At 37.9% G+C, this 25847-nt stretch overlaps 1 protein-coding gene across 1 annotated transcript; it reads left to right on the top strand.

The window, feature by feature from the left end:
- The first annotated feature begins 986 nt into the window (after nt 1-986).
- LOC121319677 (vesicular glutamate transporter 3-like) lies at nt 987-24720 on the top strand. The gene is made up of 12 exons (XM_041257351.1): nt 987-1572; nt 9526-9778; nt 10108-10226; nt 18125-18239; nt 19412-19499; nt 20309-20395; nt 20813-20955; nt 21303-21452; nt 21646-21778; nt 22059-22169; nt 22525-22652; nt 23736-24720. Exons 1-12 carry the CDS (start codon nt 1472-1474, stop codon nt 24072-24074), a joined length of 1767 nt encoding a protein of 588 aa, XP_041113285.1. The 5' UTR covers nt 987-1471; the 3' UTR covers nt 24075-24720.
- The last annotated feature ends 1127 nt before the right edge of the window (nt 24721-25847 follow it).

The following is a 25847-nucleotide window of genomic DNA, read 5'->3' as shown; positions in this document are numbered from 1 at the left end:
TCAAAAGTTTACAAAAAATGTGCAAACAAGCAAAAGTACTATATTCACAGCTGTGTGTTATATGGATTTTCCGATCCGATTTCCTCTCACAACCTGTATTAATTATACAGCATAGCCAAAGGGCTTCTACTTTTTGATTCTGTGTATAATTATGCTGGATAACTTCTGCATAGTCTTTAAAAAAAATGCATCTATTTTGTAGTAAACTTTAATTAAAAGTATTTTTATGTAGTTAATACATTTACAAAGCAAAACCCATGTTTTATTGTTTCTGATATTGAAAAGCATTTTTAAGCCCTTAATTTTATTATTATTATTATTATTATTATTATTATTATTATTATTATTATTATTATTATTATTATTAATAATAATAATAATAATCATAATAATAATAAAGCATACATTTTAAATTATGCTAACTATCCTTAAACTGATTAGGCAGCAATGCTTTAATATAATTATATACTGAATTTGAAACCTGAACAGATCATCAGTGTTAGCTAATTTGCACATCTAAAATAAAACAGACATTAAATTAAATAAAAGCTTGATTACATTAAATATATGCATCCTTGTCTAAAAAATATTAAATTCGAATAGCAACAGCAATTCTCTTTAAAGTTTTAAAATCTCTTGCATATTTTATGTTTTTCTTAATTGCTGACACTCACAGACAGACATATATATTTTATTGTTAATTTGAAAAAAAATTCAGTGTGCTTAATTATGCACATTTGTTACATTTAATTACCGAATACCCTAATCTACGGCTTAAAAAACAACCACTTGGGGGAAAAAGGAAAGGTATGTAAACTAAAAAAATAAAATTCTCCCTTTGAACATCGCAAACCTGAATACTAATAGTAGTGTATAAACCCGGTCTCCATTATGAAGCCTACAACCAGGGGAGTAACTTGTCAATTTTTAATAAATGTTGTTTCCAGCCTCTGGCTGTGTATCTTGTTGGCAGAAAGGGGCAGGATTTGAGGCAGGTAATAACTCCCTGATAAACTGCACTCCTCTGTCTCCTGGTCATGCTGTTACATCCTCATCAGTGCTTTGAAAAAGTAACCATCCGTCGCTGCTGGACTGCAAAGGACCAAGAAGAATGTGCAACCAATAGTGAGTGACCAAGCATGATCTTGTGCTTCCCCCCCCTAAAAACAGGAAAAAAATATGTTAATTTGATAATCAAATGGCCCATTCATGATACTGGATCTTTAGTTGGGAATGGTATGGTATGCTGCAGATCATTTCTATTGACTTAAACCTTAAGGATTCTTCAATACTCTTCATCATCTTCAACTTGCCATAGCAACTGGTTGCAGCATCAGACATTCAAAGAAACCAGAAGGATCAGGTGAGGATTGACAAAGGAGAAACACAAACTGCTGGAGCAACTTGAAAATATGACCAAGGTGTAGTGAATGGAATTATAAAGGAGCAAGAGAGACAAGTCAGACCAAAGATGCCTTTTGGAGGATTAAGTGGGCTGAAGGAGAGGATCCTCAAACCTGGCAAGGAAGAGGTTAAGCACACTGTGGGGGACTCCCTGGGCAATCTACAAAAGTAAGTTGCTGTAGTTACATTCTAATTAATAAATACATAACAATAAAATGTACAAAGTCAAAAAAAAAAAAAAAAAAATAGCAGTGTGTTTCACCCCACAATCCAGGTTTTCAGAAATAAGTTCAATAATAAACTAATATCAAGTCAGCCCAAGGATTTGAGAAATTTAGCCTGAATGTTTAACCATACAGTAACAGTTATAATAAATAAATACATTCATAATTAAGAAAAAAAATGAACTCATGGTTGTATATAAAGGCAATGTAAAACCATGTATATTTTCGTTTACAGAAGGGTAATAAAAGACCAGAGAACAGTTTAATAAAAATGTTAAAAAATTGTTCCTAGACAACTAATAAGTTTCAGAATGCATATATTATTGGATTTTCAATATTTTTTTTTATGGGGAAAAAAAATACAGACTATATTGTTCGTTATTCATTAGGCTATGAAATAAAAAATCTATTTTATAATATTGTTTTTAAAAGAGATATTATTGAGTATAAGTGAACCGACTTGGCTCTGAACACCTGGCTCACATTGTTATTTGACTAGAAGGGGGTATTATTCCCATTACTTGATTGTTCTATTATTTTAATTATACTAAATCAGGTAAACTGTCTTACATAAAACATGCTTTTAGCATCAACCTGTTAATGATTTTAGAATATCATAAAAATAGACTTAAAACATAAAATATTACAAATGTATGTGAAGATAATAATAAATAAGTAATAAGTAATTTAGAAGAAAAAGATAAATAAATGAGCATGGCATTTCAGATCTGGAACTGTAGAAAACATCAGACTAACATATGTTACAGATTCACTGTTGGTGTGACACCTGACCTTTGCGAAATGCAATAAATGATCCATTACAGAATCACCGTACCACATGAAGTGTAGTGATACTTTGGCCGATATGCCTGCAATCAACAGACATGACTCTAGGGATGACCAAGGTGACCAAGACCTCTTACTTAGAGAAGAAATTGTAACATATCTTAGTTTGATGTTTTCTACATTCGTAGAGCTGAAATGCTATGCTCATTTATTTATCTTTTTGTTCTAAATTATTTATTATCTTCATATACATATTTAATGTTTTATATGTATTGTTTGAGATATTTTAAAATCATTAACAGGTTGATGCATTTGAATTATGTTATTAAACAATATACTGTACAAATAGCTAGTGTTAAAAAAAGTAGACATCCCTACACTGCAATTTGCTTGTTATCAGTTTTTGGTATTTTGGTCATTTTTCCCAGTTTAGGTATATTGTTAATAAATGTATTAAGCCTATTAAGTTATATTTAATAATAGCTATCTTTAAAACAATATTGCAAAATAGATTTTTTTTCATAGTCAATAGATCAGACTTGTTCATAGTCAATAGGGGGGGGGGGGGACCCCGACGTAAGATCTGCATTAATAATCCTAATGTAAGGATTACACTCCCCACCCCCCCCTGCATTCTAGAGTTGTTTAATTAAGGATTACACTACATTAGTTTCCTTTTAATGGTTTACAAATCAGAGGTCATGTGGTAAAGAAGAATTTTCATTTTTTTAATATAAAACATAAAAATGGCTTACTTACCGGAATCAATATACTTGAGTCTCCATTTTCTATCTCTCATTTCTGATCCTTTAGATTGGAAGCAAGCATCCAGCGAGTTCATAATCTGGGCTCTATTGACTCAGTTATATAGTTTTAGTTTTTACAATGCCCTGACCCCACCATTTAGACTTCCTTAAAGCTCTCAATGGGAAAAAGTCTGTATGCTATCAGATACGATAATTTGATTAAACTACGAGTCACCTTTGATCACTTATGATTGGTTTATATTTGAGAAACACTCCATATTTGGATAATGACATTACAGACTTTGCTTTCAAGTTTCATACACACGTAGTCCCTTGTTACAAATGGGAATGTTTGGCAGTGCTGCAACTATGATGAAACATCAGTTGGATGCTTAGCAACTTTTGGAAACTTTATCCTACATCCTACTTTTAAAACCTCAAGAACAAGGTCACAAGAAAACACAAATGAAACTGAAACCATGTCTTTGTATTGTGGGCAACATACTGGCACAAGATGTCTAGCATTCTTGGTAAATGAAGTATTTTGGCAGCGGATGACAGAAAGGGAATTGATTATTAAAAAAAGGCTACAAAATGAGTTATCATGTGACATTGCATTTATCGCATGTTATTGAAAGGGTTACAGTGCGGCAAAGACTATCGCCATGAGAAGTGAACTGACCGAGATTATTATTATTATTTTGGCTGACAAATACACCTTCAATGTAGAAGGTCACCTACTGGCATTAAGAAGTTCTTGCAGAAACTGCAAGATAACTTGCATAGGACAAGAGACTGGGTCATGACCCTTAGTCAGACACCAGTTCTGAGAATATCTCCACTTATAGGCGTATAATGACCGAGTGGAACTTGCCCTAGTGTTCTGCAACATGCCCACGACCTTGTCAGATATTCCTAGGGCTGCCCAGCAGTCCCCTTCAGGGGCCAGACCCACAATTGGAATCTGCCTGGTTCCGGGTGCCAGAGAGTTCCTTTCGCCTGACTGAGGAGAACCAGGTGAAGCAGGATCTCCCAGGGCTGGCCTTGTAAGAGCTGGCACATGGTCGAAAATCAGATCTACCAGGGGCCACTAGGAGAACTATCACCTTCTCTAACCGGACCTTCTCTAGGAAGGTCGGGAGCAGCGGTATTGGCAGGAACACATAAAGAAGCGTCCTAGGCCACTCATGGGCTAGGGCATCGATGCAGAGTGGACCACCTAAGTGGTGGAGGGAGTACCACAGGGGGCAGTGTGTTGTCTCTGACCTGCGCCTTCTCAAACCATTCCCAAATGAGCTCCACCATTTGAGGGTGGAGCCGCCACTCCGACGAATGCGTACCCTCCCTCAAGTGGAGGTCTGCTGCCTGGTTCCCCATTCCAGGAAGATGCATTGCCCATAGGGACAGCAGGTTCCTTTGTGCCAGTAGTAATGGTAGTAATGGTTGTTATGGCTGTTCTATCAGACCCAATAATGTTTAACACAATACCAAGGTAACCTCCGATCCCTGTTGAAACAGGGAGAGGCATCCTCGAATACCCGCTACCCTGTCATACGTCGTGCACTGCACCAGTGTAAGCCGTCTCTTTGCATCACTGATGGTGAGGCCCAGTTTTGCCAGATGCTCTGTCACAATTGCCATGTGAGCCACTGCAGTCGTTGAGGTAGTTCAATAGTCTGATCTCCTATAACCTCAAGGGGGCCAGAATAGCATCTAGGCACTTTGAAAATGTACAAGGAGCTAAGGAGAGGCTAATTGGCAGCACTAAAAGCCTTCAGGGCCCCTGATGGGTTTGTTGAGGATTGACAGAGCATGCTAATGTGACCTAGAAGGCTGCTCCTAGAAGGCTGCTGCATGGACGCACCACGGCCTGCTTTCCTCAGGCCTTGCGAGAGGGCCCAGTTGCCTGCTGCCGCAGTGGCCTGTAAACAGTACCTCAGGTCACCCAGCGGAGCCGTGAGAACCAGGACCATTCTGGGCGTGCCTGGGGAGGTTGCCATCAACCTTGCTGAGATGCTTCGCATTCTCACCTGTGCCTCCATTGCATATGCCCTCTCAAGATGTGTCTCCGTGACCCTTCACTGTGGGTTCAGGCACACAGGGTTGTTAGGCAATCCCCCCACTAGCAGAGCCTTGACTAATGCCGCAGTGGCGGAGTCAACTGGGGGAAACCCTGCCAGGCCCAGCTTCTCCTCATGTTCAGACTTGAAAAGGCCCAACACACAGGACCGAGGCAGCCGACGAGGCTACTCTGTAGCGGGGCAGGTTAGAACGCAGCCCTGGTGGAGGAATTACATGGCTGACTGGCTGCTGTTGTATTTTTTATTTTTAAATTTCTAAAATTCACAGCGCAACACAGGCAAAGCGGGGTTGTGCGACAGGGTCAAACACACAGTTGGACACGCAACAACAACAGTACACAATAATATTTATTTATTTAGATTTTGCCCAACTGCACGCATGGCAGCCAGTGGATTCACTCAAAGCCTAGCCCCGGCAGAGGAACTGCATTCTCCCCAAGAAAAATCAATAAATCTATACTGCACAGGCAGTCACACACATACGACAGACAGTAAATACAGACAGCCTAAAGTTTAGAGACACTGATTCCATGAAAGTGGCAAGCCAGCTTTCAGCACGAATGCAGGTGAACTGCACTCGACTCAGAAAAGCTCTTTCTAACCATGCTTCAGTAACACAGACGTCTTACCTTACCGTAGGTGAGAGGCAAAAGAGAAAATGGCTTCTATGGGTTGACTGTTAGGGGACCGAGGACGTCATCCCAGGAAGGGGCCGATCGGCAGCTCTGATATAAAGAACTCAGTGAATACCTACCTAAGGCAGGCATATACCATAAATATGTTGGTGGTTGTCTTTGAATTTAAAGGGAACGTACACTCTAATTGGCTGAAAAGTCCTCAGCAGACTATAATGTGTTTTGTACAGTACATTGCTAAGGATTATACTGTCAATGTTTTCTGACCAAAAAAAACAACAACAAAAAACCTTAGATCAGTCTTGCAGTTTCTTTCCGTGACTATATTTTAAACTTTTGAACTTGAATTGTGACAATGAACCTAAATGATCAGAAAGAGTCAGTCTATTTAAAGGCCTCACTTATGGCATTAGCATTCAAAAGGTTTTAAAAAATTAGGTTATATGCTGCTAGATGTATCTGTTTTTTGGTAATTACATCTGTTTATTTACAGTATCATCATATTTTCCAGTTTCATATAACACACATGTTGCAGTCTTATATTACTTCTCACCCATCCTTACTGCTGAGCAGAATCATAGCTAAGGCTTGTCTAAAAGATACTTCAACGAGGCTGAACTACACCAGCAATTCCAGAACAACCTAAAGGCTCAGGGCTTAATAAGTCATATGTTTCTTAAGAGATGGGCAACTGGATTGCTTTTAAAAGGATCGTTGCACATTCCAGTTGCACTTGCTTTCTGGTTATAGGACGGAACACAAACAGTATGATCTCTTAACTATGGCTCTTGACTCTGCCATTATAAATATACAGTATGCTATTTTTCTTCTTAGACTGATACTACACCACAGAAGACTCAAGAAATGTTCTTCCACATGTGAACCTATTTCTCAAACAGTTTGTTTGTCAATCTTTTGAATGAGTCCATTCTTTTTTCTTCAAATGAATGCAGAATAACATTATTCATTGTGAAAAAGATGAAAGGAACAGCTGTCTGAGTTTGAAATGGTTTCTGTTTGAACTTGTTTTTGAAGAAACTATGCATTGAAACAACCCCTTTTCTGGTATTGTGAATTTTATTAACTTGTTTTAAACCATTTTGTTCCATGAAGTCATTGTATATGTTTCCATGATTCTTTGTGGACACAATTAGTGACGTAATTCAGTTACAATGTAAAATATCTTCACTGGACTGTTACCCCATACATTTACGTGCACTTAATATTCTGCATACTGCTGTATACCTCACATGATAATGTGGAACAAGTATTCTGCATATTGTGTTTACATAATATTCTGTAGAATATACCATTCCTCTAGAATTATCTATTCACATGCAATACTCACAAATGACAGAAATACCATGTAAAGTTCAATACGCATCGTGTTGATATTTGAGAGAATTCCAAAAGCATGCCGCATAGTGCAAAAGGAAATTTTAATATTATGCATATTACTGGCGTATCATGTACGGAATATTCAGTTTATATAATTTCTACCATATACAGTACTCAGAATACTGATCCGAATTTCAAATGCATTCAGCACACTGATTTTCTCTTCTTTCTCCTGGTCATGGGAATTGTTTAATTGTTTTAGTTCTGTCGGTTTTTGAGGAGTGTATTCATTTAAAAATATTCTGCTTCAAATATAAATATACAAAAGCAGGTTTTTATTGAGACCTGGATTTAACAAGGCTTTTAAAATTTCACTGTATAATGGCTCTCATAGAAACAGACATTGTGGCAATGTAGTAGATAAGTATACAAGTTGAGTACATCACTCAGTTGTTCATGAAGAGATTAAGTGTACCAGTTGAACATTTGCATTGTGAATACCTACTGATTAAAGTGTTACAGAAAACCCGGCAAAGTCTACAAGAGACTCATTACGTTACCTTTATTGTAATCCGTGCAGTCCATACGTATCACAATGTTATATTTTTAAACATATTGCCGTCTTTTTTTAAATTTGTAATCAAACATGATGGGTCATAAATCACCTAGGCAATGCATTTCTCAACATTTACTCAGGGCATTCACCAAGAGAAAGACATATCTTTTAAGGAATGCAGTGCACCGCTCATTTCAGGGCACCAGCCTTGTTGCAGGAGGGACCATAAACTGGATACATGGAGATGTAGAAGAAAAAACTACAGCAAAGGCAAAAGTCATGTGTTTCTTGTAAACACTGCAAAGGGCTCTGTAACACTTTACAGTCTTGAGTAAAAAAATATAAAGATAATATGGCAAATGGTTCCTGCTCACTCCTTTGGTTCTTGATTGAGCCTCTACTAGGGGGCAATAACAGCATGACAGAAAATATGGGAAAGCATTCTGTTTTGGAAATGGTAAGCTGCACAAAGCAAACATAATCTTTCACCACCTAAAATGCAAAAACAAGACAAGTTTTCCAACACAATTGATTTGCTGTAAGATTTGGAGATATCAGGCTGACTTTAGACATCTAAAATTGTGGGATCAGCAGTTATAAATAAATTTCTCTGTTCCTTTTTTGATAATGAAATGAACTAATTAAGAGTTGCACTCAAATGTATGATTTACTAGATGATATTTATAGCTAATTTTCTACATGCACATATGGACATACAATAAAATAAACTTAAAAACACACAAAAGTTTGTTTGGTGACATCTATCTTCCAATGCATTTTTTTTTAAAAAACCTTTCAGGAACTCAGGTGGACAACAGGCTAGCTGAGATTAAAGGGTATTCTGTATCAAAGCACATCACAGGACTATGTTAATGTAACAGGTGCATGCACACACAAACAATGATTGACAAACAGTGAAGCCTCTTATGCTACAGTAGGGCAGTAACGCTGACACAGCTGGGGAGGCCATTACATAAATAAAGCTACTGCTCTTGTCAGCTGAGAACAAATTTCGAAAACCTTTTGAAAATACATCAGTTTAATGTGCTGGTGGCTGTAGGCTTAGTCCTAAGTTAGAAATTCATAAAAACCCCACTTCACAGAATAGTGTAACTTTGTTTACTGGCTATAGGGGTGCAGTATGGATATGTTAATCTTGCAGTCACCCCTGCTGATATTATGAATTCACTATGTTTGGTTTTTACAGTTATTTACCATAGTTATCTGTTGTTAATCAAAATGTGTTTACCATGCAGCATTACACTTTTCTTTGCTTTTGTCATGGTCAACATTAAACATTTATACAGTTGTATGTATGTTTGATTTATTTTTGCTCACTTTTCGCATTTTTATGTTTTTTTTCTCACATTACTATATTTACTATTACTATACAGAAAATGCTGAAAGGCACATTTTAAGAAAATATATTTTACGCAAATAGACTTCTGTCATAACAGTACTGGAACTTGAAATGTGTGTAAAAAAAACCACCTGTCAGGGCATTGAGCTGAATAATACTTCACTTGTCAACTAACATTAACACTGCAAATAAATTGGCAGAAATGTATACGACTTTAAATGGAAAACCAAAGGTCTAAGCAGCTTTTAAATGATATGTGGATGTTCTTGTTCCACTGTGGCAGTTGATTAACACAGCTATGGTATTCCATTGGAGTGAATATGGATTTGCAGCCTTTATGGTGTTATTGGATACAATTATATCTTCAAATGGTCTTGATTGTTTGTGTGTTTCAGGACAATTGATGGTTCGAATCTAGAAGAAGATAACATTGAGCTGACGGAGGATGGCAGGCCAGTACAGGCCCCAGTACGGAAGCCTCCACTGTATGACTGTGGCTGCTGTGGATTGCCTAAGCGATACATCATTGCCGTCCTGAGTGGCCTGGGCTTCTGCATTTCCTTTGGAATCAGGTGTAATCTGGGAGTGGCCATTGTGGAAATGGTCAATAACAACACCATTTACGTCAACGGAACAGAAGTGATGCAGGTAATGTCATGTGGCAATGTGGTAAAGCATCAGGGATAAGGTACAGAACTTTATCTTAATACTGGTAAGCATGATTTTTGTTTTTGACCAAATCAGAAATAAACAGCTGAGACATTTAATTTAAGGGCTTTTGTGTAGTCTGAATTCATTTTAGAATTGTCTTTTGGGCTTTCAGACAAAAATAACACTATTGACGATTTGGAGTAAATCTGGCCCCTTATAACTTTGTCTAAGTCAGGGTGTTTTTTAATGAACACTAACCTTTCTCCTCTGGAGGCCTAGATTCATATTCATCTTAAGCAGCATTTGTCCCTGCTTGTGTTTTGCAGCCAGCACAGTTTAACTGGGACCCGGAGACAGTGGGTCTCATTCATGGCTCTTTCTTCTGGGGTTACATTGTCACTCAGATCCCAGGAGGTTTCATCTCTAATAAACTGTCTGCCAACAGGTAACAATACTGTTTTTTTTTTTTCTATTATAGATTGAGGGTTACTGATCTAGTGCATCCAAATTAAAATTTTCAACTGGGAGCTCTCATAAACTTTGGCTACAGTTAAAATGAAGACTCAGAGACCCCTTCTATTCATTCTGCTCTTTGGAATTTAGTGTCCATTGCATAAATAATTAAATAGGTCAACAAATATATATATATACTATATTTATTTATTTCCTAAAGAGAGCAACCAAACAACCAAACCAAGATAAGTTATTTGTGAATTAAAAAAAAAAAAAAAAAAAACCTGCACTTGTAGATTTCGAAAAAAAAAACTATATTTACATTCATTCTTCATTCTTGCAGAATCTAGGACATTTAGGGGCCAATGTAAGATTACGTGCAAAGTGATTTGGGGCTTCAAAACACCCATATTTCTGTCATAAAACGTGTTTATCTGATGTAAAGTGGGACTTTAGCATTCACTAAAAATGTAGTGTATGTAAAGAATAGTTTTCACCTGTCATTCTGCCCCCACTATCAAATTAGTACTTTGCCATCATTAATCCATTTAAATTATATTGAAATGTATTCAAATGAAGAAAAGAGTATGGAATTGGGTCGGGATCTGGAATACTAAATGGGCGCAAACATTAGAATGAGATTTTGCCTTGCACTTGGGCAATTGCTGACCGTCCAAATACTTTGCACCACCTTGCAAACATTTGCAGAAGCGAGTAATTAAGAGCTGTATAAAACCACACACCTTCAGAGACCTGTAATTGGGGTCAGGGTGGTTGCTGTGGTACACTTCCTATTGCGGCGCTCATTGCGTCCCTCGTTATCATGATTGCAGCTCATTATTTGTGCCTGTTGAGTATTTTGCATTGCTCTTAAGCTTAATAGGCTGTAGTGCAAAATAATTCACCACTTAATGAAGTAGAAAAGAAAGTTGGGATATAAGCTTCACCATTATATATATATATTGAATAGGTATATCCCAAGTCACTCCCATATTTTTCATCCCAAGTCACGCCCATGTTTTTCAGCACCCTAAAAACTCCTGAAAATCAACTTATACACTACATATGTTTAATTTAAGCACCAATAAAGAAAATTGTTCTTTTTATTCTGTTTATTTCCTTATTGATAGTGGTAATAGTAGGACAGTAGAATATGAGTTATACTGTTCTGATAGTTAAACTCTGGAAAGCCAAAAGACTGACAAAAAAATAAATAAAAAGGAAATTGTGTGAATGCTTTTTTGCTAATTAATTTTAAAACTTTTGGTTATTACACTTGTGAGGTGCATTACTGTGTTTTATTCCGATTATTTGAAACCCCAAAAGTAATATAAGCTCTACAGAAAGTAGGATGTGCAACTGACAAGAGTTAATAATTAAAGATCTTGTCTCAGATTTCACAATGGAAGCTAAGCTCTTGAATATTATGAGTGTCACTTACAAGCCATTTTTTTTTTGTATTGCAATGTATTTGCATTGTAATTTGGCCTGTATTTAATGTATTTGCATTGTTTTTAACTGTTTGTATTTAATGTACTATGCCCTGTATTTCACTATATTTAAATGTATTATGCATTGTTCCTCACTATCTTGTAAAACGCTTTTGGTGGTGGTCCACTATGAAAGGCGCTATATGAAATAAAAACTGATTGTTGATTGATTGATTTTGGTAACAATTTAAGAAAAAAATCAATGGAACTAAAAAGCTTCCACAAATAGAAAACAGCATTTGAATGGTGAGCTCCCCTTATGTTTGCTCAGGGTTTTTCTCAGGACACACAACTATGTTTTCTATTTGTTTTGATTCCCTCTTTATTGATATTTTTAATTATAGTTCGGGAGGAGGGTCAGACACCAACTATAACCTTTCAGGTTACCTCCCCTCACTGCAGGTGTCCAGCAGCCCCCTGCAGTGACCTCTCTGGCCACTATGGGTGTCCAGCAGGCCCCATATTGGTCCTTTCTCTGTGAAATGCTTTTCTTTCTGTTCCTCCTCACTGCAGGCGTCCAGTAGGCCCTTGCAGTGACCTTTCTGGCCACTGTGGGACTCCAGCAGGCCCCCATGGTGGTCCCTTCTCCTTCCCCTCACTGCAGGCGTCCAACAGGCCCCTGCAGTGACATCCCTGGCCATTATGGGTGTCCAGCAGGCTCCCATGGTGTTCCCTTCTCCTCCAACTATAACCTTTCAGCTTCCCTCCCCTCACTGCATGTGTCCAGCAGGCCACATAGTGGCCCTTTCTCTATAAGATGCTTTTCTTCTTTCAGATCATCAGCAGTTTATTCAAAACACTTACCATTTCCAAGTTTATTGTAGCTCTCGGCCATTTCAGGGACATCATGTGTGAGTTCTATCCCGACCGCCGGCGCGAGTTGGTTATTGTATGGCGATCATTTTAGACTTCTCAGTTAGATTTGGAGGTTCCCATTTCTTTGAATACTACAAAGTATTTTCTGCCAAAGCCCCAACTTCAACAATGGAAGCAGAGCATCTACTGGGGCGCACTGGACCAATACATATTCTCCTGTTTTTCACAGGTCTTCGGCTTCTAGTAAGCTTGGCATGTGGTTCAACTACTCACCCCACTGACCCTCCACCCCGTCCCCTCATGCCCCTCCCTCGCAATCCTCCTTATCTTTTCATCCCCTCCAGATCAAAGGACGATCAGGGCTGCAATACTGCATGCTCTGGAGGCTGTCAGATTTGTAATGACTTCAACAAAGGAACCTGTACTATTCCGCCTGTAACTTCCTTAATTTCTGCTCACCATAACTCCACCACACCCAGCATCAATAGTTTTAATCCCTCTTGAAGATTTAAAGCCGATATATCAAACACATTTTTTAATCATGCCCATTGAGCCTTCCCTCACGGGAAGCAAATCTTCTGAGTACAGTGGGTTTTCAAATTTTATTTTTCTGTTCACCTGACGTTCGGCTGCAAAAGCAGCCCATAGATATTCAATACCTTGTCAGAAGCGCTGTGCTGGATCCTCCTTTAATAACTACCGCATTCCTTTTGTGCTGAATCTCCTGGATGATTTTCTTCAATTTGATTTTCCCCACGCTTCCCCTGCCCAGAAAATAATGATCCTCAAATCATTATTTTCAAATCTTGGCATCCCCCTACCATCAGAAAAGACTTTGGGTCCTCTCACTTCCATCGAGTTTCTAGGCTTCACCCTGGATTCCCAATCTTTTTCAACCTCGGGGAGCAATCGCATTGTTTCTATTTCCACTTTTCTGTCCGGTCGCCCTTCTTCTGTCTCTCCTAAGCCATTTAAACTACGCAATGAGGATAATTCCTCAAGAAAGAGCTTTCATCTTCTACCTTCTGTTGATCAACAGTGTCATACTCATGGATCCTTTTTGCTGCAAGGAACTCTACCTGTGGGAGCTCCTACTTTTACATTGGGTGTCTTCTGCTGCACGAAGATATTCAACTATTCACAGATGCAGCTCCCTCTCTCGGCTTTGGAGGATACTACAAAGGAAAATTGGTTTTTTGTTCCATGGCCTGAAAAATTAATCAGCATTCCCATCCCCGATCACTCCTAGTCATTGTACCAAATGTACCCAGTTGCTGTAGCCGCATTCCTTTTGGGGGTCTTCTCAGAGTTCTACACATTCTCAGCCACCTGAATGTAATTGACGATTCTCTTTTTTGTTTCCAAATGCAGAGATTCAGAGCATTAGCTCCAGAAGACGACCTCCTGCCTATTCAGTTTCCTCCCTTTTCAGACCTGACATTCATGTGAGCCACCCGCTGCATTCTCTAATTCTGCAGGCTCAAGAAACAACTCTTCTCAACATCACTCCCTGCTTACTGCAAATATACTGGTCATCTTGGAATTGCTTTCCGTTCCTTTCATTTTCAATTCCTGTAGTATCATCCTATATTATGTCCCTTAAGAATGGAGCTATAACAGTTATAGTATTTCAAATATTTCAATTTCCGGCATCCAGTTTTTTCTACAAATTCATTTTCGGCTTCCCAGCTCTACACTCAGCAACTCAAACATTTCTCTAATCCTGAAAGGTCTTCAGCGACCAGAATCTCTTTCTCCCCCTGCTTGCTTACTTATCACCATTGACGTACTCTCTTAGTGCCTCTCATCTGCTCCAGCTAATCCTCCCATTTTTTATATAAACCTTAAAGCCCTTTTCTCTTAGCCTTCTTGGGTTCCTTAGGTGCTCCAGAGTCTACATCACTCTCAAATTCAACCCCCAGATTCACCCCTGTATCTCCGCCCACGCAATTACCTCATCTGATACCTTCTCCTCCCTGCTCAAAAGAAGTAAAACTGTCCAGGAAGATTAGGGAACCCTTTCTATTTCATTTATAAATTAAAACTCCCATGTTAGCCCATATGACCCCTTTCTCTCTTATCCATCTCCGTCTTTCTCAGGGCGCATCACCCTCAGACCTGTTGTTTATTAACAAAAATGGAACAATAGTCACCTGCCATTGGTTCTTCTATCACCTTTGCCAGATTCTTTCCAGGTCTGGATTCACAGCTGAGCAGTTCTCCGGTCATTCCTTCAGAATCGTAACAGCTTCTTGCCACAGAGTTCCAGGCTCCCTTATCAAATGGTTAGGTTGTTGGTCGTTCAGTGCTTACCAAGTTTACATTAGAACAAATTGTGGATCCTAAAAATGCTTTTACAAAATGTACTCTTAAGCGTTAGTAGCCTGCCCAGTGGAAGGGCAGTCGAATCAGCCATGGATTCCCAGAGGTTTATTTCCCAAAAATGGGTTTTGTTTTCCTCTCCTGTGTTCTGATGATCATTCATTAAAGGTTGGCAAAACTTTCAAGTGGGCTATATTCAATACTAATTGTGGCATTGAGACCAGCTTGTTCTTTTTGGGGGTCTCCATCTCGTCCATTCAGCCAGGCAGCGAGCCCCCAAACCAAGTTAGGTTCGATGCCAAATGAAAGAGTATATACAACATAATTCTTTGTAAAATCACATACTCCGTATTCTCCACAATAAATAGCTGTACTAAAACATTTTGTGATTGGTGTTTGTCCCGAACTACTGAATGTCTGCTTATCTTATTATTTATTGATGCTGCCGCTCTTTTGTGAATAGTGGGCTATCAGTCCAAATGTTTCTTGAAAAGCCCTAAATCAAATTGAACCCAGTTCTGTACAAAGTAAAACAGACCACAGTTTGTTCACGCTGATATGCCCGTGTGGAGATTACATCTCAGCAACATGCTGTGGGTGGCTTCCACCAACATACCAACATTGCTGGGTTTTTGGTGGGAGTCATACATGATCCGATGGCTCTTTTAAACACATGATAGAATAAGGACTTAGATACACTCACACATTTCCCTTAGTGAACTTCACTTGCTCACTATAGCATAATAAAATAACTAATAAATAAATAAATAAAAAAATTACAGATTGAAATCCCAGTATAGTACAGCTAAGGACCCAATCTCTAAAATATTTGATAGGTTGAATAATGGATAACATATAAGGTGTAGTACCTGATTTAAAGCTTTTACTACAGGGACAATATTAGAAGCAAACAACTAACAGGGGAAATGCACCTCAGTGCAGCTGCTATAAGATGTTTCAATTACTTTTGCAACATTAACAGGTTTTAAGCAAAATGGTATGAATATTGCACTGAAGCAAAAGCTTTAGAAAAGATGCTGCTACAGGGCTAGGAGAAGTGTACAGGATAAGTGGGCAGGGCAAAACCCTTCTCCTATAAAGCATATTTATGTAATAGAGTTAGGAGCCCTGTACAGGAATGTTATGTAACTCCCTACCCCCTTCTCCTGTACAGGGCTCCTAGCCCTGTTACAGATGCTTTTTACAGCTGATGCCATAATGAGCTTTAATAAAAAATAAGCGGCTGTTGCTGAGCCAGCCATACACAGAACTTCAATTAATGTGCTCGGTGCCCTCTGTTATATTTTTGGCTCAACAAATGGCCCAACTTGTGAAGTATAAGAGCTTTCTGAAGGGTATATGGAAATGTTGAACCAGCATATTAGAAATGATCACATCTAAATGGAGCTGATCAGTGTTTCACAGGAAGGTCTCAATGTATACCAAACAAGCTTATTTTTTATGTAGATCTAATTTCGAATAACATGAGTTTAATAAATATATTTGAATTTTTGTTCCACACCAAAGAGAATATATATATATTTTTTTAAAAAATGTATAAGACTCCATGTACAGGACCCAACCTTATGCCTAAATACTACTCGGTATGTTAGAAGAGCTTATTGAATGCAGCAGGGTTGGAGTCGCAAGTGTATTTCACTACAAAATTGTCACAACACAGCCTCTATCATTGGCACCTTAATGTAATGACTAAATAAGGAAAAAACTTGTAACTAAGGCTGTTGTCAGCAACGCCATAACATTGCACCCCTCTGATAAACATTCCAGAGCTTCAAGTTAGTTTGAGGTTTTTATTATTTTAGAAGCATAGAAAAATGATAAAGAGCATTTTTCTTATGATCCTTTTGGAGTGTTGTGTCTTAAGGTAGTATGGGCATAATTCACAGACTAAATGCATATTCTGAGCTTATTTAATTGATTTGATTGAGAGCAGTAAAGTAAGGGCAGATCTGATTGTGATACATTTACAAAAGAAGAAGCATTTTTTCACAAGAAGCAAATTCTGATGTTACACTGGTATACCTTCATATAATAAACCAGCAAAGACCCAGTATATCTTCAGCACAAGACATTGGGAGGGAGGTGAGGGATGCTAACACTGATGCTAAGAAGGTTTTTTTGTTGTGCTCTTTTGACATGTTTTCCACCCAATAAGTATGTATATCGGAAGATGCCAGTACAGGCAAAAGTCATTAGAAAAAAGGATGTTGTTTTACACCCGCAATATTTCCCAAATTCACTTTCCGTTCTCATTATTAATTTTAATCTTATTATGCCTTTTGCATTTCATTCATTTGTTTTTCTTTATTATGTTACTGTAGTTACTGATGCCATTGGGATCAATAGCAGACCAGTTAATCTTGGACAATTTAAGTTACAACCACCAGCAAAGCCATTTATTCTGGTTATCTTATACTGAGCCATTTAAGGGATGTCAATAATATGCACTATGTGCCAATTGTTTCCCTGAAGCCAGGACTTGGAGCATTAAAACACCCTTGGGGTTCTGCTGACCTTTCAGGCTCTTTGCTAATGTCAACCGATACTCTAAAAGACATTACTCGCTGTGAACGTGTGGGTTGCAGGGCTCAGGTGTACAGCTGATGCAGATGCTTTAACAATGACAAACAGTTCCAAACAGTTCTTCAATTGTTAAATAATAAAGGCAGGCTCTCCACACCAATGTGTATTACCATCTTTAAACCACAGGTTTCAGTCCCAAAATAATAATTGCAAACAATACACAACACAGACATGGCCACTTCTCCTGACAGCGAGTGCTCTGCGTGCAGGTGCTGGTGCAAGGTATTCAGTGACAAGTGCAGTCCGGGCTTGTTGCTGGCCTATAGCAACAGGTTCCCAGCTTGTGTTAGCCATCTAACAAAACACTTAACACTCGTGATACTTTGTATACAGTCAGTTTCCTTTTTGGTCAGTCTGGTAACCACATCAAAAGGCACTGATTACATCATCACATCCCCAATTATACCCTTAGTCACACCCCCTGTGATAGCTAGTTTAGTTACATCTTCTCCAATCCATGACTTATACATCGCATTCCGCTTTAGAGCGATGACTTCGGGCATTGTGACTCCACCCCCTTCCTGGCTGGTTGGCTTCTGACTGACTTTTGATTAAATCCACTGTGCACACCTTTAACTATGTGCCATAAGAAAGCGTGCTAAGTTAACAAAAAAGATTGAAGCTGTGAAACAAAAATGAGAAATTTTCTTTTTTCTAGGGTATTTGGAGCAGCCATTTTTTTGACCTCAATGCTTAACATGTTTATACCATCTGCGGCAAGGGCCCACTATGGCTGTGTTTTGTTTGTGAGGATACTGCAAGGCCTAGTAGAGGTAAGAGTTCATTATTTAAAATGCTTGCAATTCTACAATATACACAATAGTAACATCGGTATGCTATTTGGGCAAAATTATTTGAAAAAGAAATGTATTAATTTTTTATATAAACAGGACAGTGCTTTGATCAGCATTACAGCTAAGGCTATTATGAACCATACAATGCCACATTTCATAAGTTATCAGAAATCGAAACTTTCTGACACAGTATAATTGTTATGGTAATCCTTGTGAAAGTGCTTCCTCTGAGTTTTCCATGGATAGTCCTGTTTTTTTTTTCCTTTAATATGACTCAACATATGTTGATTTTTACATGTAATAAATTAACAAACAAATTACATGCCAGAAGTTAGATGTCAATTTTTAATGCAGGGAGCAGTAGACCAGGACTATAGGCATATGTCTACTTCTGGTCTGCTCCTTAAATAGTCTTTGGTAAGTTCTCCACATCTTCAATGATAAACAGTTATGCAGTATATATAAGATGTTTCATATACAGCATTATAAAGATTTTAGAGAAAAACATACACATTAGGGCAATGTGGTATCAGTTGTATATGTCGTGTGAGTTAAAAATATAAGTGGGTTTCATTAAAACCACTTAATTGGCACAAGTGTTTGGAACGTTGAAGTAGGGCTTAGACCAATGCGGGTTGAACCAGACCTCAATTTAGTACCAGGATAGTGGTTCAAGTCTGTGGAATGTGAAAATTGACCCAGAAAAAAATAAGATGTTGGGTATTTTCTGTCTCTTTTAGAATCATCTTCCTGGTAGTCGTCTTGTTAGAGTTTTAAAATTTAATTGAAACTGTTTTTCTAAAGAAATCTTGGAAAATGTAATGCTATTCAATAGTCACGACTACCATTTTATATTTTCTTGTTTTGATTTTCCTTATTCAAATTGTATCCTGAAAGTGCATAAACCAACATTTTCACTGCTTGATAATTTTCTTGTTAAGGAAATGGGTGCACATTTCTTTTGTCTGCTTTGTACCCCGATGAAGGCAATGTTAAGCGGAAACGCATCGTTTCTTTAACGTGAGTTGCAGGGTTTCCTTTCCTTTATTTTGATAATACGTTTAAGCCCTGCACACCACAGTTGTTTTTTACAATATTGTGCCAGTTCTTATCTGTTTAGTTAACCTGATGTTGCCATACATATTTTTCAGGGTGTTACCTACCCGGCATGCCACGGGATGTGGAGCAAATGGGCACCCCCTCTAGAACGAAGCAGGCTGGCAACGATTTCTTTCTGTGGTCAGTGTTTCTATGGTTACCATCTGTGTTTTTGAAATCTAATCTTTTATTACAGCACCCTTGTATCTTGTATGCAATGATAAGTAAATAGCCTTCCCATTAAAGCAGGTTAATATATGCTATTTTGTAGTTATTATTTTTATTCAGGTTGAGACTATCTGACATTGATCTTTTACTACTTGTATTTATGACATATCATTTTTAAGAGCAAACAGATTTATATTCCACACTGTAGTTTGTTTGATGCTCTTACTTTCCTACCAAAGACAACAGCTTCTGCTTTAAATGAACAATGGTTGCTTTGGAGACCAGTGCTACAGAAACCTCTCCACAATAAGTTTCCAAAGAGGAATACCGATAAATAAGCAAGAGCTTTGCATTGATGAATCTTGAGCATGTTTTAGGTGCATTTCCATTGCTTAAACAAATTATTATTACTTTGTTTGACAGTCGCTTTTACCCAAGGAGACTAAGATGAAGAGCAGTATTCTAATCTTATGCCCTAGGCCCATGAAATACTTTTGCAAGACAATACAAACTACTTTCCATCGCTTACAATGTTCATATACTTGTTGAAAAAAAAAAAATCATTTAAGTTGTGTGCAATTTTTAAATCTTCCTAAGTCTAAATTTCCAGTATATGTTTCATTTCTGGTGCTGTGTATTATATGTTACAATGTCATGTATCTGTTGCTATAGTGTAAGACCTGTGTAATTATATATTCTATATAATATATAGAGTCATATAATGTATAAAAGTTTCCATTATAATAAGTACTGGTAGTAGTGTTTGTGTCTCCTTTTTTCAGGTTCTTATGCAGGAGCTGTGATTGCTATGCCTTTAGCTGGAGTCCTTGTGCAGTATGTTGGATGGCCTTCTGTTTTTTATGTTTATGGTAAGTCTTGTAATTTATGATGTCATTGTAGGACACTGGGTGTTTACAGGCTATAAAACAAGTGTGTGTGTTGACCACAGTAGGTATGGGTTAGACACATTTGCACAGGTACAGTTCAGAAATTAATTCTGGTAAACCCGTTACCCTATTTCACCTGCAGGGAGCAGCATTATCTGTAAAAAGGCACACATTTTTACGCATAATATTATTACAAATGTATATTATTTAATTAAAGTGACAATTTAAACAAATAATAATGTTAACTACTACTGTAAATCCTTAAAAGTGTACCACAGTCTATTTGTTCTGCATTTTAATAATTTACCATACGCATCTTGAGTTTTATGAAAACCACACAATCTGAATCTTCAGTGGATGATGCCATGATGTGTAATCTTTGCCTATGCTTGCCAACAGGAGCGTTTGGCCTGATATGGTACACGTGTTGGCTGTTATTTGCATATGGAAGTCCAGCTGTACATCCCACCATCGATGAAGAAGAGAGGACATACATTGAGACAAGTATTGGAGAGAGCGTCAACTTACTGAATGTTACTGAGGTATACCTGTGCATAGTAGAATTCTCAAAATCCTCATTCCTCTTGTGATGATAAGATATTGAAGCATATCAACCTATTTCCTGCTTCCATATATTTGTTCTTACTCTATTATATATTATACATCTCTGAAGTTAGCAGTTGTTTTGTTTCATGTGTAATTACTTACTAGTTACAGCAGTCTCTACATAAAATACAACTCTCTTTCAAAGATGAACATGATAATGATGATTTTGTGTAGTCTTCAAAGGCATGTTCAAGATAACTTTGAAGACTGATATATATTTTTCAGTTTTTCAGAGTTGCTGTTTTAGCCACATCCGTATCATCCTCTGGTTGTATTCTTTCAGAAATTCAGTACTCCTTGGAGAAAGTTTTTCACATCAATGCCAGTATATGCCATTATTGTGGCAAACTTCTGCAGAAGCTGGACTTTCTATCTGCTGCTGATCAGTCAGCCTGCCTACTTTGAAGAAGTGTTTGGATTTGCCATCAGTAAGGTAAGCTTAATGATGGAGTACTCTTCCCATAAGATGTCCATCCTCCTTTACATTCCTAATGTATCAGACTGTGAAATTATTACTGAGGTAGAAAACACGGAATATAAACATCTATAAAACTTCTGGACAAAACCTCCCATCATTTTATGGATGTTTTTACTTTAACATCTTTTTTTACTTGCAATTCTTTCAGGTGGGGCTTCTGTCTGCTGTTCCTCACTTGGTCATGACAATCGTTGTCCCCTTTGGAGGGCAGCTGGCTGACTTCTTGAGGAGCCGAAAGATTCTGTCCACTACGACGGTCCGAAAAATCATGAACTGTGGAGGTAGGATTACAATGAATCTAGGGAAATCTGGTTTGTGGTATAAGAGATGCAGGGGGAGAGCGTCCAAGTCAACAAAAGATTTATGTGATCCAATATGTGGAGATGATATATGATACTAATTAAGGAAAGCTTTTCACGTATGAGAAATTAAGAATAAATGTTAGCGTTGTTGATTGGTATTGCTTCACAAATAGAAATCGAGACCTTTAAGACCTTGTGTATATGTAAGCATGCTTTCCTTTTTGTTTATATGCAATGTGACTGTTGTCTTTGTTTTTAGGGTTTGGAATGGAGGCTACCTTACTTCTTGTTGTGGGCTATTCTCATACAAGAGGTGTAGCTATCTCCTTCTTAGTTCTTGCAGTTGGATTCAGTGGGTTTGCAATTTCAGGTAAACAATACATTGTTATAGCAGGTCAATACTGGTAAAAGGAAACAAATGTGTTTAAGATGAACAGTAAAACACTACAGTGTGTTCGCTAAGGATTTAACAGTAATAACAACCCTCTGATAGTTGAGTAATTGATTTAAATCTCTGGGTTTGAAATCTCTAGTGCCCTGCATTTGTGCTTCATTAGTGTAGATACTTCAGTAGTCTCTGGGTTGGACTGATCTTTTTCCAGGTATTGCCAACTATTTTAATGAACCATAAAATGCAAAAACTGTTTCAGTTATTCTTGTTAAGCTAATTGCTATATTTTTCATGCATTAAAAAAAAAAAATACATTTTGTTGTTTTGTTCCCAGGATTTAATGTTAATCATTTAGACATCGCCCCTCGTTATGCCAGCATTCTAATGGGAATTTCCAACGGAGTTGGAACATTGTCTGGAATGGTGTGTCCGCTTATTGTTGGGGCCATGACAAAGCACAAGGTGCAGTAATATTCCTTAAACATTCCTTTGTTTTGCAGTGTTAATGAAAATTAACTGCATTGTGGTCCGTTCATTGGTTTTTTTTCCAAACAGGGTCCAATATGTCAAATTTCCAGTGGGGGTGCAGGGTAAAATACACAAACTACAAAACAGTATGAAAGCCAATAGTAAAGATACATCACATTGATTCATCATTAATTTGACAACATCTGCCACCATGCAAATGTAGTTATTGCCATTTAAAACTTAACAAAAAAGTATTATACTAGATAAAAGGCAATAACTACATACTTATATAATCAACAAAACCCCCCCTTTTTTTTAAAAAAAGCACTCAGGACAAGTAACTTCACATGACCTCCTTGATAACTTACACCTGCAGAAAGTATATATTTAACTCAAGAATAAAGGCCGCTACACAACAGAAGTGATGCGACAAAAATTTGAAGAAAAGCGACAGAATGAATAGAGCCTATATTTTGATAAGTATCTTTCACACCACAGACAACTTGACAGGTGACGCAGTGGTGACATCAGAGCTACACCAGAGCGATTGAATCCTGTTTTTTACGATTTCTTCGTGTGACAACTAGGGCTTCAGTGCACGTTGCCCACCAGGGGGAAGCATTCTCAAAAAATAATACTTGCCGTTGAAAAATAGCCAGAGCTTTATGACAAAGATCATCACAACTATAAAGATACAGAGACGAGAGATAGTCCATTTCGAAGGTACTGTATAAGCCTGGTATGTATGATTTATTGCCATATATGGCATATATAATTTTCACATAAGTTGTCAAATATGTACCAGGCTTGATCGTAGTTTTGACAATAGCAATGTTAATAGTTTTATAGATCTGACAGTTTTCAAATTTGTCGCATCGCGTCTGTGTCGCTTCAGGTCTGTATGGTCATGTAGCTGCAAAAGTATCTTGCCACCCGATGAAAAACCACACAGCCTAGTTTCTGGGATAGGATTTTTATGCAATCCAGTATGCAGTAAACGTTCCTGCTGTGGCTTATCCCAGCAGGGTATATGTTTGGGTACTGAATAAAACTTTTATCTATTTTTTTGTTTTGAAGACCCGTGAAGAGTGGCAGAATGTATTCCTGATAGCAGCACTGGTGCACTACAGTGGTGTAATCTTCTATGCCATCTTTGCCTCTGGTGAAAAGCAGGACTGGGCTGACCCAGAAAGCACCAGCGAGGACAAGTGCGGAATCATAGAAGAGGACGAGCTGGCAGAGGAGACTGAACTGAACAGAGAGGCACTTGTCAGCCCAAAGAAAAAGATGACCTATGGGGCTACTGTGCAGAACCAAAGCACTCGCAAGCAAGGATGGAAGAAAAAGGGTGTCACGGAAGAGGAGCAGGCCTCTTATCACTACGAAAACGGCAATTACCAGGACACGTCACAATGACATTGAAGGGCTTGAGCTGTGACTTGTAGAATGACACACTGATTGGATTAACTGAGAGGTTACCAAAAAGAGCAAGTAACAAAGACCAAAATAACATCTCAAAAAAATAAAGTGAAAAGAAAGTCTGAAATTCCACAGGGAATACCCTTTAAGAAAAAAAAAAAATATATATCAAGATATTTCCTTCAGACAAATTGTTGATTTTTGTTGGCCTTATTTGGTTTATGCTTAATTTTGAGAGGTTCTATGAATTCTACAACTTTAAAGACAGGAAACTTCATAAAGATACCCAATACAAATAATATTTGTTTTTATTGTATAACTGAACAGGATGGGTAGTGCACCCAGATAAATCTAAACAAACCAGTTTTAACTTCCAGAGCCAGAACTGACTAGATCAAGTCAGTACAATGCAATAATCCGTCGCATAGCCAACTGCGATGGGACCAGAGTAAGGGCGGATATATAAAAAGGTAGATAAATGAATCCTGCTTTAAATACCATTATACACAGCTGTAACAATTATTGTTTTGAGATTCATCTTTTATTAGGGAGATCCCCTAAATCCCTAGTTTAGAAAGATACAGGGTATTAATGTTTGTGACAGAGTAGCTGTCTGGGTGCATGAATTCACTGCCGAGTGACAGGCAGGAGATGGAGACGGAGGTTGAAGTTGATATGCCCCACAGGCAAACAGGATTTATTTACATATTGTAGAGCAGGGTTTCTAGACTATAATGAGACAGACAACACTTGCGGTTCAAAGCAGTAGGAAACCGGTGTATTTTTTTTTGTTTGTTTTGTTTTGCTTTTAATGAACAATGGCTCTTATTTCTCTCCTCACTTGCAAATTCAACCTCCTATCTTAACTCTCTCTCTCTCAATTATCCCACGCACCCAAGTCCCTCCCCCTTCCTCACTTACTGGTCCAACATTCCCTGTCGCTGACTGGTCATATCACACCTGCTCCTACCCCCCTCAGTGACGCGCTCAAACACAGGCAGTCTGTCGGCTCTGTCAAAAAAGCACTAAAACACACAGAGCTAATATGCTAATAGATCTGAACAAGAATAACACAGTTTACAAGCACACATTATTTACAGAGTATGCCCATCCTCTTCCCTAGTCCATTCCCACATTGTCTTGCAAATCCACTGCCCCCGCACTACAATATCAATACACTGAACAGCTCACGTGACACTGCCAGCAAAGGTTGTATACGGAGCACATTCAACACAGTGTACAATCTCTGAACTAATCTTCTCTGCTCAATAATAAACTGACGTTGATCATGGTGGATAAACAGCTAGGGTGGATATGTGACGGGCAGATGCGCGATGGATTACTGTATACTATCTAAACAAACTGAGCCCAAAAGTAGGGTTCAGTCTAAAGCAGAAATAATAAGTGTCCATTCACATCGAATGCTACGCAATGTGTCAGAGCCTTGCACTGGGATAGTATTGAATGCATCATAAAGCTGTCAAAGTAGAAAGAAAACAGCTTCTGTTATAGTGAATGGATATATTGTGTGCTTGAAATAAAAGAAAATGAAAAACAATTTGTATTAGCTTATTTGTTGTCACAATGTTTGCTGACAGCTGTATTTAATTCAGTTCAGTTATAATATATTTATTATCCATAACTATAAAACTATACATTTAGAAGTAACGGTACTAAAACAAACTAATTACCTAATAGCATATACATTATTTCTAATTTTCTTTTATCCACCTGTATAATGGTTAATAGCCTGGAAAGGACATATCAACA

Source organism: Polyodon spathula, chromosome 8 (assembly GCF_017654505.1).
Source record: "Polyodon spathula isolate WHYD16114869_AA chromosome 8, ASM1765450v1, whole genome shotgun sequence".
NCBI classification, from domain to species: Eukaryota; Metazoa; Chordata; class Actinopteri; order Acipenseriformes; family Polyodontidae; genus Polyodon; species Polyodon spathula.
This window is presented reverse-complemented; position numbering and strand designations above follow the sequence as displayed.

What these genes read in the sequence shown, in the direction of transcription:
- LOC121319677 (XM_041257351.1), top strand. Translation starts at nt 1,472, where the DNA reads ATGCCTTTTGGAGGATTAAGTGGGCTGAAGGAGAGGATCCTCAAACCT. An exon ending in GGCAACGATTTCTTTCTGTG is followed by an intron (nt 19,500 to 20,308) that starts GTCAGTGTTTCT and finishes TCCTTTTTTCAG; the next exon opens with GTTCTTATGCAGGAGCTGTG. An exon ending in CAGTGGGTTTGCAATTTCAG is followed by an intron (nt 22,170 to 22,524) that starts GTAAACAATACA and finishes TTTTGTTCCCAG; the next exon opens with GATTTAATGTTAATCATTTA.